This window comes from Neolamprologus multifasciatus, chromosome 12 (assembly GCF_963576455.1).
Source record: "Neolamprologus multifasciatus chromosome 12, fNeoMul1.2, whole genome shotgun sequence".
NCBI lineage: Eukaryota > Metazoa > Chordata > Actinopteri > Cichliformes > Cichlidae > Neolamprologus > Neolamprologus multifasciatus.
The window spans coordinates 10,942,120-10,955,568 of record NC_140450.1 but is presented as its reverse complement, the minus strand read 5'-3'; the positions used below and the strand labels follow the sequence as shown (position 1 = coordinate 10,955,568).

At 38.0% G+C, this 13,449-nt stretch overlaps 2 protein-coding genes across 3 annotated transcripts; both read left to right on the top strand.

Moving 5' to 3' along the window:
• The first annotated feature begins 200 nt into the window (after positions 1-200).
• gck (glucokinase (hexokinase 4)) lies at positions 201-8,422 on the top strand. Of its 2 annotated transcripts, none has more exons than XM_085179699.1 (10): positions 201-638; positions 4,199-4,361; positions 4,493-4,647; positions 4,729-4,848; positions 5,416-5,511; positions 5,610-5,709; positions 5,819-6,002; positions 6,646-6,801; positions 7,143-7,376; positions 7,686-8,422. In XM_085179699.1, the coding sequence occupies exons 1-10, from the start codon at positions 630-632 to the stop codon at positions 7,831-7,833; spliced, it is 1,365 nt and encodes a 454-aa protein (XP_085035825.1). In that variant the 5' UTR covers positions 201-629; the 3' UTR covers positions 7,834-8,422. The 2 variants fall into 2 exon arrangements, with proteins under 2 accessions (XP_085035825.1, XP_085035826.1); XM_085179700.1 differs by lacking the exon at positions 201-638 and adding an exon at positions 3,916-4,074.
• A 1,419-nt stretch (positions 8,423-9,841) lies between these two features.
• LOC146506485 (myosin regulatory light chain 2, atrial isoform-like) lies at positions 9,842-11,729 on the top strand. The gene is made up of 7 exons (XM_085179175.1): positions 9,842-9,965; positions 10,108-10,209; positions 10,445-10,520; positions 10,696-10,800; positions 10,890-10,968; positions 11,277-11,325; positions 11,422-11,729. Exons 1-7 carry the CDS (start codon positions 9,963-9,965, stop codon positions 11,524-11,526), a joined length of 519 nt encoding a protein of 172 aa, XP_085035301.1. The 5' UTR covers positions 9,842-9,962; the 3' UTR covers positions 11,527-11,729.
• Positions 11,730-13,449: the final 1,720 nt, after the last annotated feature.

Sequence of the window (13,449 nt, the reverse complement as noted above, 5' to 3'; positions counted from 1 at the left end):
AATTTATTGTCTTGTTGTTCTTGTTTAACTGACTCTTGGATGGCATACTCATTGCGTGGATATTAACTGGAACCGCTAACAAGAATGAAGACGTCCATAGGTTTTTGCCTAGAAACAAATGTTTGAATATTTAAAATATGTAGTATTTATGTGTGTAATAGGTAGATACATATGTAGATAGCAGAAATTAATACTACATTTTTTCCCATACATATTCTTTAGGATGTAATTTAGGCTATTTATCAATGAAGGTTTGAGTTTACCGTGTGCAAGAGTTAAGACAAATTCTTAGTTTTTATACTTTCCGCCAAAAATATCTGCAAGAATGAAGGAATTCCCAAAAGTTATTTAAGATATTTAGGACGCCTGCAGATTTTATTTTTCTGTTTAAAACTTTGAAAGCAGAAAAACTGCAGATATGTAAATGTGGTTTCAAGCTGCTGCTGAGCATTATGTAGACCAAATGCTGGGGACATAATAATGGTTGGGCCTTTCATGCACCTATGCCGAGGCAAAACAACATAAGAGCAACAACTTGGGAATCATCAAAACTCCTAAAGGGAGGGAACCTCCACCTCCAAGACTAATGGTCGGCAGGACACTTGGGATTTAATCATCATTGTCATACGATGGAAAAGGTAAAGAATTAGTTCTTTGTTTGTTTTTAAATCTAGCTATCTGCAAAATTTTAATGTGATCAAATAAATTTCTGAACAGATGCATTCCAGATAGATTAATATATGCATAATCATGACAGTAAACTAAAGAGGTTTCCATATTACATGATGCACTGACTTTTAGAAGAAGGGTATAGCTACAGTATAGTTCTCAATTCAATGATATTGATATCAATGATATGATCTTAGACTATAAATGGACTATTAATGGCAAAAGGTAAATAAATGCATGACTATCTTCTAAGTATCTGTTGTATCATGGCTACAGTTGGATACAGAAAACGTGATAAGACGGAGCTAAAATATTTCCATTTCCTTGCACTAATTTTATGATGAACATGGTTAAACAAATGAATTGTCCTTGATGTACAGTTTGTAGTAATACACTATAACGCTACAGATCTTTGCGTTTCTTTTCGTGTAATCGAACAACACAGTTGCTTCAGTCTCTGAAGTTTACTTTGCGAGAGACAGCTGGAGATCCATTCAGGCAGGCTTCTGTGCAAACAGGCCACATGTTAAATTAACTGGATAATCATCTATTGACAAGCACTTGGCACACATTCAATTTCTCCCTGTAAATGGACACAAACTAAACAAACTGCGTGCGTGTTACAACATGCTTCTAACAATTTCATCACCCAGCATTATAACCCCCCCTCCCCCCTTTAAAATATCATATTGTTTTATTAGCAGAATCAGTCAAACACATACCAGCTGGTGAAAATCAAGTAAAAATCAGACACATCACAAACACATTAGTGCTTCCTCGGTGGTTTTGGCTCAGTTGAATGACACTTGAAGACAGCAGAAAGAAGACGCACTAAATTTTTCTTCACAGTTAAAAGTATTACAGTACAGCAACATCTTGTGAAGGAGAGGTTGGTGAGAATCTGTGGCCAAGCCAGCTGGAATCCAATGAGTTCCAGCACAGATTTGTTACTGTAAACATAGTTATGATTTTTAGGTATTAATAGTAATATTTGTGTAACATTTTTAGCTTTTGTTGTAACTACATTTAAGGTGTTGTGTGACCACTGCAGTAAAATAAATTAGTTTTTCCCTCATTCCACAAAGTTTTGTTCTTCTGGACGTAGAAGTCACTTGGATGAGCGACGAAACGTCTCTCCCACTGAAAACGTTACGTCCAGATAAACAGAATCAACTTTCTGGGATTTCCTTACCTGGATGATCGAGCATACATCAAGACATGTTTTCCCTCATGTTACATGCAGATGAATGCAAATGTCATTTTGCTTTCAGCATCAGAAGACCATCCACTTTGATAAAGAAGTCTGTTAGAGGTTATATTTGGCATCAGGGAAGACGTAACAAGACAAGACTTAAATCAGAGCACTGACAAAACATCTTAACATTTTGACCACTCTGGTTGACCTCATGCCAAAGGAACATGTCATTTTGATAGCAATGCTTCACTTGAATTAAGTTACAGCATTTTTCAGGTTTACTATGGCAAACTACTGCATGTATGGTTTAATGCACATGCAGTGCTGAGAACTTCAAAAGATTTTCAAGAAATGTGTCAGATGTAAGAGACCAAAGTTTAAAAACATATCAGGTCAGCAAATCAGGTGGGATACCTGACAGAAACAAGTTGTAATTTTATTTTATTATTTTTATTTTATTCATTTTTAAGCATTGTATAGTTATACCAAAACAACAAATATATATAACATGCACAGTTAATGACTATTCAAACTTGAAAGTAAGTCATTTGCATTCTTTGGGTTTACTTATCTCACAGTACTGATGCTGATCCTTCAAAAATCAAGGCCATTACTAAAAGAAAAACCTGAACTCAGGTCCAGCAAACTATTAGAGAAAAAGGTCAGAGCTAAAAAAAGCTCTCACCTCTGGACAGGTAAACTGTTGGAGCTGATAAGCAGAGGAGACCTTAACCTCTAGCGTGCTATTTTAAGGTTTGGAGGTCATTCATCCCTTTTTATTTCTAATTTCGGCATGTTTGCAGTTTCGCAAACATAAGAGTATCTTTCAGGTCCAACATTGAGCAACCCCATAGCTTTGCATGGTGTTCTTCTAAAAGAAAAATCAATTATAAGTTTGGGCCACAGGGTTAGTTGACATGTCATGTTAAAAAAAATGCATTCTAAAATAGATTGAGGCTAAAAGTAATTCCATATATAAAAGTAACAAATAACCCTGCAAACCTAAAACTTAACATTAATGGATAGTGAGTTCCTCAACCTAACAAATCACATAATATTACTGGGAGATCACATTTATTGTGATGTTATTATAATCTAATTTAACAAAAATGCATTTTTTGAGAGTTTTCAGGCTTTTTTGTGAAGTCTGAAAACCACGGCAGTAAAGGCGAACAACATTAAAACATATTCAGTGCTCAAAATCAGAATCACAGAATCAGAATTAGATTAAAATTATGTGGTAGCCCTAATGTTTATTAAATAAAAATAATCTTATTATGATTATGTACTTAAATAACTGATTAATAAAATATGAATGTATACTGAGTCAGGATAGAGCCTCTGTAGAAATAGAGTAAAGGCAAAATGTCATATCTGACTATTTCTATCAGCGTAGTCATTATAATAAATGCTAACTAAACTTTAGCTAAACTAAAACACAGCAGTCAAAAGTAAAAATTAAAACTAGACTAGACTTAGAAATAAAAATTAACAAAAGATTTTGTGCTATTAAAGCAATTACTACTGCTTACGGAGCCATTTAAATAAATGCAGATGTCTGTGATTGCCTGCTGGCGTTGTTGTATTGCATCATCTTGCTTTTAAATCTAAAGGTCTAAAGAATATCACTAATAGCAATAGAACAAAATCAACAAGTAAACACTAAAACAAGCCAAACCACTAAACTAAACTGAATTTAAAGCAAAAGCAAAACAAAACAAATAACCCAAAACCTTCTAACTAAATAAAAAATATAACACTAAAAATCTTATGCCAATAAAAAAAACATGTTAAAATTTGTCTTCTTGCAATAAAATGAACACGTCATGAAAGATATCTTGAGAAACAAGGTCAAACAATTTTATAACTTTGCCCAGAGGTTATACCTCTTTGTGTGCATGTGGGCGTTTGTGTATGTTTGCACTTCTTTGGCCAGATGGGGTGAGGTTGGGCAGGGGAGGGTGATAGGATTTGGTGTGTCCAGCCCCCTTCACCTGAGAATAAAAGCAGCGGAGGATCGTTCAGTGGTACTCACACTTCGCTCACTCTGCACACACACACTGGGTGGTCTCACACTCACCAAACTCCTAAAAACACACGCAAGCGAATTTTTTGTTAAGCCTGTGAAGATGCCTTGTGTCAGCGTTCAACTCGACCAGATGGTGAAGTTGCCTAGTAGCTACGACTCTGTGGTTGATAAAGTCATCGCGGTAAGATTTGTAGTCAGCAAATTTCCGGTGTTGTGATTCTTTTGTTCCTGTTAAAGTTTCTGTCCGGTGTTTATAATATGGTGTAAAATGGTTCTCACCTACTTCATCTCTCCTCTGAATGCAGGTGGAGCAGATCCTGTCCGAGTTCAGGCTGAATAAAGAAGACCTGAAAGAGATCATGAAGAGGATGCGGCGTGAAATGGAGAAAGGATTGCGTTTGGAGACACATGAAGAGGCTAGCGTTAAAATGCTTCCAACTTATGTCTGCTCCACCCCTGAAGGATCAGGTGGGTCATGACTTCTGAAAGAGAGGATTGCCAGTGTTTAGATGAAGTCTTTCCTATGTGAACTTAAGTTTAATGTAGCAGTGAAATACTACATGTGCATTCAGATTACTAATGGTGTTTTCTCCCAATAGAGGTTGGTGATTTCTTGGCTCTGGACCTGGGAGGCACAAACTTCCGTGTGATGCTTGTGAAAGTGGGTGAAGACGAAGAGAGGAGCTTCAAGGTTGAAACAAAGAACCAAATGTACTCCATTCCTGAAGATGCCATGACAGGAACTGCTGAAATGGTTAGTAATACTTAAATTTATCTATAGAAGCAAGCATTTCTTTTTTTACTCTTGTGAAATAACTTTTTAATATCTCTGCAGCTATTCGACTACATAGCAGAGTGTATGTCAGATTTCTTGGACAAACACCACATCAAGCACAAGAAGCTTCCTCTGGGTTTCACCTTCTCCTTTCCAGTACGACATGAGGACATTGACAAGGTGGGTGAATTTACTCTCATACCCTTCTACCTCTAACAATTCCTTTATTTGCTGGACTTGTAGAAGCTTTTTATCTACAGTTCTTTATTTATTAGACCACCTGTCATAAAAACAAGAAAACAAACATTTTACACAAACATTTTACAAATGTTTCAAAATGTCTTAAGAACTAAAAATTAATGAAGAGCAGAGATGATTTCACTTTTTATACCCAAATGGGAGCCAACAAACAGTATAACAGTCAACTTTTTCTGTTCAGGAATGCAAGTAAACAACTGTAATAACTCTTTCAGCTGTTTGTAAAAAGGTAAATGTAAACCACGATAGACAGGAGGTGGCAGAGTTTAAGATGTAAAGACGCGATTAGAAATGAGTATGCTAGAAGGACAGCTCAGGTTGAGTGGTGTGGAGACTAAAACACAAAGGGATAGTGAATATTCTGGACAAAGGAAAGAGGAAGATTAGTAATGTCAATTTAAGGTAGGTGGTGGTATAATAAATAAAGCACTGTATAATAAAGGTCATACATTTAAAGTTTACTTTTTCTTTTTCTTTTTACCATCACAGGGAATCCTGCTTAACTGGACCAAAGGCTTTAAGGCCTCCGGTGCAGAAGGGAACAATGTCGTGGGTTTACTCAGAGACTCCATCAAGAGACGAGGGGTGGGTGGACGTATAGGATTCTTTCTTCTTAAAAGTACAGCTGTAGATATAGTGGTTGAATTTAATTCTGTGAATTAAAACTTTGTATCGTCACACAGGACTTTGAGATGGATGTGGTTGCCATGGTGAATGACACAGTTGCCACGATGATTTCCTGCTATTATGAAGATCGCAGCTGTGAAGTCGGGATGATTGTTGGTAAGAAGTTGTAAATGCACACGTGCAACCAGCCTGAAGTCTGACTCATATCTAGACTCTTGCAGAAATGAGCATCCAAATAATGTTTGTGGGTCTGTTTTCTTACCAGGTACTGGTTGCAATGCATGTTACATGGAGGAAATGAGGACTGTGGAGCTGGTTGAAGGGGAGGAGGGCCGGATGTGTGTGAACACAGAATGGGGGGCTTTCGGAGACAACGGGGAGCTAGAGGACTTTAGACTGGAGTACGACAGAGTGGTGGACGAAGCCTCAATTAACCCCGGACAGCAGCTGTGAGTAAACGCAGAACATTATATTTAGTTCAAACATATAGCATGCACGTCACACAGCTCTTTAATTTTCAAACGTCTACTGAATACACGTGCAGTCAGGGCTGCCACCTGTTTGAAGGGCTTAAAGTGGTGGGCGTGGAGTGTAAATGAAGTCATTTACAACATGTTACATGTTTTTTCTGAACTCATTATCATTGTCTGGTAGTACTCACCTGACCCTCACCTGAGCTTTCTGTGCAGTTGCTTAGTTACCCACTATTTTTCCTCAGGATGGTAGTAAATGGCCAGAGCCCTCACACGTCAGTGATGAGTTCAATGGAGGGGACGTCGGGTTAATCATCTATCTCTGCTGCTGCTTGCCAGTAACTGTTAGCCTAATGGCTGTTTACTTTTTATGCAGAGATTTTGCAGAGAGCTCAGCCTCATTCAGCCTCTTTAGCTTCAGCGTTGCCTTCCCAACCCATTGTCATTCTTTCCCCAGCCAGTCACAGTTGTTTGCTCACGTGTTTTATGACACACATCATTCCTGTTTAGCCCTCGTTTTCCCTCACATCTCCCATAAAATATTTTCCTGTCATTAAAATTGCCCCTCTCTCTCTCTTCTCCCCCCCCCCCCCCCCCCCCCCCCCCCAATCTCCTGCAGATATGAGAAGCTTATCAGTGGGAAGTACATGGGTGAACTGGTGAGGCTTGTTATGATGAAGCTAGTAAATGAAGACCTGCTGTTTAATGGTGAAGCCTCAGAGCTGCTGAAGACACGTGGAAGCTTTGAGACACGCTGTGTTTCACAGGTGGAGAGGTGAGTATCCTAACCTGGGCTGAGTAAACATTTTTTTTAAAGGAATGCTGCCAATTAAAAATATGACAAAAGATCATATTTGTTATGCCTGAAAGCATTACATCTGCATATGAACAGATGGAAGAAAGTAACAGATCATGACTTGAGTTTATCAATGGAGTATTTCATTAGGACAAAATTAAATAGTCTATGTGATGAAAACATGTGGTGTTTATTAAATTTTATATATTTAGTGGAACCAGAAATGAAAAATATATATATTTTCAACACACTACATTTTCTGCATTGTGCCTCTAGAAGCTGAATTTGTAAATGTTTCTCTCTCTCTTTTTTTATTACAGTGACACTGGGGATAGAAAACAAATCTACAACATCCTGTCCTCGCTGGGAGTTCTGCCCTCAGAGCTTGACTGTGACATTGTGCGTCTGGTGTGCGAGAGTGTTTCCACTCGCTCTGCTCACATGTGCTCCGCAGGGCTCGCTGGTGTCATCAACCTGATGCGGGAGAGACGCAGCGAGGAAGCCATGAAGATCACAGTGGGCATCGATGGATCTGTCTACAAGTTGCACCCATGGTAAGGAATGCTCTTAGACTTTTGAATAGTGTAGACTTTAATTAAACCTTTTAAATATATAAGCAAATGTGGTTGTATGAGATTAGATTTACCTGCTCTAAAGAAAAAGTCAATTCTCCAAAAAAAGAAGAAAGAAATAGTCGAATGTGAACAGGAGAAGCAGAAAGTAGAAGATTCAAAACACATTTATGTATAGGGATTTTGTGTCTTAAACTTAAAAATGATTAGATAGCTCTTCTAAAGACACAAGAGGAAGTGAGAGAAATGAGGATGAGAAGACTGTTCTGACCAATTGTTTGTATGTCTCAGTTTCCGTGACAGGTTCCACAAAGTCGTCAGGGACCTAACACCTCACTCTGATATCACCTTCATCCAGTCAGAGGAGGGGAGCGGTCGTGGAGCCGCTCTTATCTCAGCAGTGGCCTGTAAAATGGCTACAAATCTGTTCGCGGATTAAGGGCAATTATGCACTGATCAGTCTCCTGAATGCGCAGATTGAGGAAAGCTTGAACTCTGAGGATATTTATGAAATCCACTGATGTGCCCTTACTACAGGCTGTTTGTAAGCAAACTGATTGGTTATTGTTGTAGGGTGTAAAGACAAGAATGGATCAACCTCTTATTAGAGGCTGCACTTGGTAGCATCACACCAGGCTTTAGCATATCCATAATTTCTGAACTTTCTGAACGTTGACCGTTGCACATAAGACAGACGATAGTGTGAGAGCTGTTTAAGATTTCTTCTTGTGTGTCACTTCTGTCTGGTTGTGTGGATGGGAGTATTTCAAGAAGGACTTGATGACAGTGTATTATAATGCCAGTTTTGTAAATACGGCTGTAAATTATAACTAAATCAAGTTTATTAGTTTGTTGTGTAATTCCTGTTTGTGAGCAATTAAATATATCTTTGGTATTGTATATTTAAATGTTATGTTTACAAATTTTGTTACTGTGTTGCCTAGTATAGTGTTGTTCTTTAAATGTGCTTTGGATGTGAATAAACCTAACTGTAAATAAAAGTACTTAATAAACTATAATACTTCAAATGAATCTATTTTTATTTTCAACACCAAATATCAATTATTTTTGATAGCACAGAAAAAAAAAATTCTTCTTCTCTGACATTCCAGCCTTCAAGGACTAAACAACATCAGTGTAATGTATCAAAACTGAAGGTAGTTGTCCAGATGTCACATTAATGAAATAAGAACTACCAAACATCAATATAATATCTGGGGTGATCGTGGCTCAAGAGTTGGGTGTTTGTCTTGTAATCGGAAGGTTGCCGGTTCGAGCCCCGGCTTGGACAGTCTCGGTCGTTGTGTCCTTAGCAAGACACTTCACCTGCCTCCTACTGGTGATGGCCAGAGGGGCCGATCGCGCAATAGCCTCGCTTCTGTCAGTCTGCCCCAGGGCAGCTGTGGCTACAACTGTAGCTTGCCTTCACCAGTGTGTGAATGAATAGTGGTATTGTAAAGCGCTTTGAAGGGTCCCGAAAAGCGCTATATAAATGCAATCTATTATTATTATTATTATTATATCCTTCCTGTAAATGTAGCATGTATTGTAGCAGATTGACAGGTCTGCTCAAATGTTCTAGGGAATACAATGAATACACTATATGAAGAAAAGATATCCATATTGTGGAAGATATCGGACCACAATTAATATTTTTTCACTTCCATTGACACAGATGTATAAAATCAAGCACCTAGCCACGGAGTCTGCCTTTACAAACATGTGTGAAAGAATGGGTTGTTTTAAAGCGCATGCTGAGTTTGAGCACGGTACTGTAATAGGATACTACAGTTGCAATAGATTACTTTGTAAAATTTATTCACTCCTGGATATTCCTTCCTAGATATGCAAACCTCCTATAGCATTTATATCAGCAGGAAAACTGTGCACCAGAAGCTTCTTGGCATGTGTATGTTGCCCAAAACATTTGTCCATATATTCATATGTATTATTAAATACATCAGGGAGTGCTTAACAGTGTTAAGCAATAAGAGGACCAGAGACTCCTGAAGTAGTTCACACATAAAGAGAAAGAAGAGACAGATACCTAATGTACTTGTAAGTATTTTAACTTGAAAATATACTGGGTTTTTTAACTATTACATTATTATTATTATTAATATTAATAATAGTTATTTTTATTTAAACATCATTACCAAAAGAAAAATAAAATAAAACAGAAAACTTCTGAGAAAACCCTTGCATTGCAGTATAATCCAATATTATTCTCTGTAAAAACTTCCATCATAAGTTAAGCTTCAGAGCTTGATTTAATCCGTGAATTGTAAGAATTTATTTAAATGACTGTCAAATGTCCAAAGTCACTTTGCTGGTTTCCTTTCCTGTCGTCTCTGTTCTTATCTGTTTTTTCCAGCCCAGAGGAATCCTGTGTGCTTCACACTTATCACGTCCATTCAGCCACACACTGACACAGCTTTAACCATGTAAGGGTCTCAGCTATCCATGGCAGTCTATTATAGGAGGGTATGAGATAAGATAACACAGGCTATACATAAAACCCACCTAGCATCATCACCTGGCTGGGAGCCCACCTTCATTCATTCAGACATGGTAAGGGAGTCACTGTTTTTAGTCTTTATGGTGATTTTAGAAGTCTTTCGCAAAATTGTAGATGCTGTGTATTTAAAAACATTCTTTACGTACTGTGCCCTCTATAGGATTATGTATAAGAGTAACTGTTTCTTCGTCTCAGGCAAGCAAGAAAGCTTCCAACAAGAGGCAGAGGGGAGGACAGAAATCCTCCTCAAATGTCTTTTCCATGTTTGAGCAGTCTCAGATACAGGAGTTCAAGGAGGTAAAGTACCAGCTTATGACACCACTTCCTTTAAATTCCTGGGAAATTATCTTGGAAAAGATGTATTACTGCAAACTTATTTTTGAGTATTTCCTAAAAGTATTGACAATAATTCTCCAAACTTGTTATTCGATAAAAGTTAATAAACATTTTTTAATTATAAAACGCTTTCAAAATTGAGAAATGGTTCTGTGTCACACTTCATTTGAAATATTCTTTGTTCTTCATCCTACAGGCATTTGGTTGCATTGACCAAGACAGAGATGGTGTTATCAAAAAACAGGACCTGAAGGAAACTTATGCACAACTGGGTAATTTCTTTACTTCCAACATTTGATCTTTTACATATTTCAAAGGTGGAAAAATAGGTATAAACTGACAGCAAATAAACTACAATAAGTGAAAGCTGTAATGATGTTGACCTGCTACTGTTACTGCATTTAGTAAAGGTATATTGGCATGTCTCTGTGTGTTTTTGTGTACCAGGGAAGCTAAATGTCAAAGAGGAGGAGTTGGATGAAATGTTGAATGAAGGGAAGGGTCCCATCAACTTTACTGTATTTCTGGCACTTTTTGGGGAGAAACTCAATGGTGAGAGATTTACAGATGTTCAAAGAGATCTTTGAAATTCCTGTGAGGTGCCTTTAGGTGATGGAGAATTATATTTGATCTTCCTCCAGGTACTGATCCTGAAGACACCATACTAGCAGCCTTCAAACCTTTTGATCCTAATGGGACGGGCTTTGTTAATAAGGATGAGTAAGAAATCTTATCAATTAGCTTTCACGTTGTTCCGTGTGGCCCATAGCATTATAGCAGGGGTCTTCAACTGCAGTCCTCGAGAGCTACTCTCCTGCAGCTTTTAGATGCATGTTGAGTTACCTCTTTAGTATGCTATCAGGTGTGGCAAAGCCCTGGTAACAAGCCATTTATTTGATTCATGTGTGTTGGAGCAAGGATGCACCTAAAAGCTGTAGGACAGTACTTCTCAAAGACTGGAGTTGGAGACCACTGCATTAAAGTATCTTATTTTTCCTCTCCTTTAACATTTATTTATTTTTATTTAGATTTAGACGACTACTGATGAATCAGGCTGATAAATTCACACCAGAGGAGGTTTGTGTTTTCAACTTTGTGTTTTGTTTTTGACAGATTCTCATATAATTTTTAAGATATTTTCAGTGGACAAACTTTCTCTTTATAAACCTACAGGTGGATCAGGCCTTCGCTCTCGCTCCCATAGATCCAACTGGAAACATTGACTACAAGTCTCTCTGTTACATCATCACACATGGAGATGAGAAGGAAGAATCATGAATGGGACAGTTGTGTGAAGGCATGTTGTAAAGTCCAATTAAACCCATCTTACCTAATATAAAAATGCAAATGACTGCTATTAAAATTATATCTGAAAGTATTACACTCTCTCCACCTCATACCTTTGTAAAACAATTGGAAATTAAGAATTTTCTCATTTGTAAGTTACTAATAACTACCAATAAAGTTTTGGCCTCCTCAAATACGTTCCTATTGCTTACAAATGCTCATGTTGTTAGGGAAAACTATATATTGAGTAAGACCAAAAATGCTGTAATTCCAAAAGAAATACATCTCCTGCATATGGAAACGGTCAGTAAAGATGGTACTTATTTTCATTCCACAAAATATTTTAAGAGATTTTTTCTATAAAAGAACATAAAGTAATTCCCAAGATGTCTGTGGAGGTTCTCAGTCATCCAGGTCATCGTAGTCTAAGGAGCTTGGAAAGAAAAGCGTCTGGACTTCCTTGAGTTGCTTGAAGACGTTTCACCTCTCATCCGAGAAGCTTTTTCAGTTCTAAGGGTCAAATGGTGGAGAGTCCCAGATTTAAACCCAGTGGGAGTTTCCCCCCAAAGAGGGACAAAGTAATTCCCAAGTTTAAAACCTAAGTTTGTCACAAATGCAGGATACTGCAGGCACAATGGTAAACCAAATGCAAGCCTTTAAATATTAAAATAACTTCCCATAAAATAAATAAATTCTTTAAACAAGAATCCAAAAAAGCAAAAAAAAAAAAAAAAAAAAAGGAACCAAAAAAAAGGAACAAGCTGGGCTGCAAGTGAGGGAAATGTGTGATATCTTGGCACAGGACACAGGGAGGATGGAGCACACACGGAGGGCTGATCGGGGATTAAACAGAAAATTATTGATATATGAATGATCAACAACAGGTGAAAACAATCAGGGAATCGGGTAATGACAAACAGCAAGCAAAGTTAACTTTGAAAGTGAAACAGAAAAGAGACAGGCATGAAAACTAACACCAGACAAGTGAACACTGGTAAATGCACTGGTTCTCATATTGTGCTTTTCTACCTGCGCACTCAAAGTACTTTATACAAATTGCCTCATTCTCCAATTTACACAAGCAGATTTTTTAATGCTTCTCACATAAGTGCTTTCTATCTAACATTGAGACACATTCACACACATTCATACTGCATCGGAGAGCAACTTGGGGTCAGTATCTTGTCCAAGGATATTTATCATGCAGACTGGAACAGCCAGAGATCAAACCCCCAACCTTCCCAATCAGTTGATGACCTCTACCTCCTGAGCTAAACATGGAAACGAGACATGTTGGTTACAGCATATAGTTGTAAAAAGGGTTTCTGGCTACGTTGGAAGTTACCACATAGATTTCTCTCGTGCTAGCTTGCATGGTCTGGCTCTATGTAGTGAACACAATTATCATGGCCCTCCTCCATAGGCACCTTTATTCCACAACTTTACACAGCTGTGCTCCCCTGGATTAGCCCTAATCCATCAGTGAAATGTGCCGATTATGACTGAGGGATATGCACTTGGGGCACAAGTCACACCTTATATTCTTAATGTCACACAGGTTTGCCTAAAAAGCTTTGGATGTTACGCTGTTTCTTGTCTATAACAGGTGGAAATGAACGGCAACTAAGCTCTCCCACAGTGCAGGGTTTTCCCAGTCCCCTAGCTCTGGAAGTCAGACAGAAATTGCCAACACCACACTTTCCCCCTGTCTTTACTCTCTGGCAAGTCTGACATAACTTCCAACAAGGTCAAATTTTGCGTTGGAAAATAAAATTTCAGTTCCATTTTATTTATATAGTGCCAAGTTTTGCACCGGCCTGTGTAGGAGAGACAAAAGCAATCCCTGAGAGGGGTATGGGGACCAGCTCTATTCTGGCAAGGTAAGGTGACACACACGTAGACTATGTGGAAATC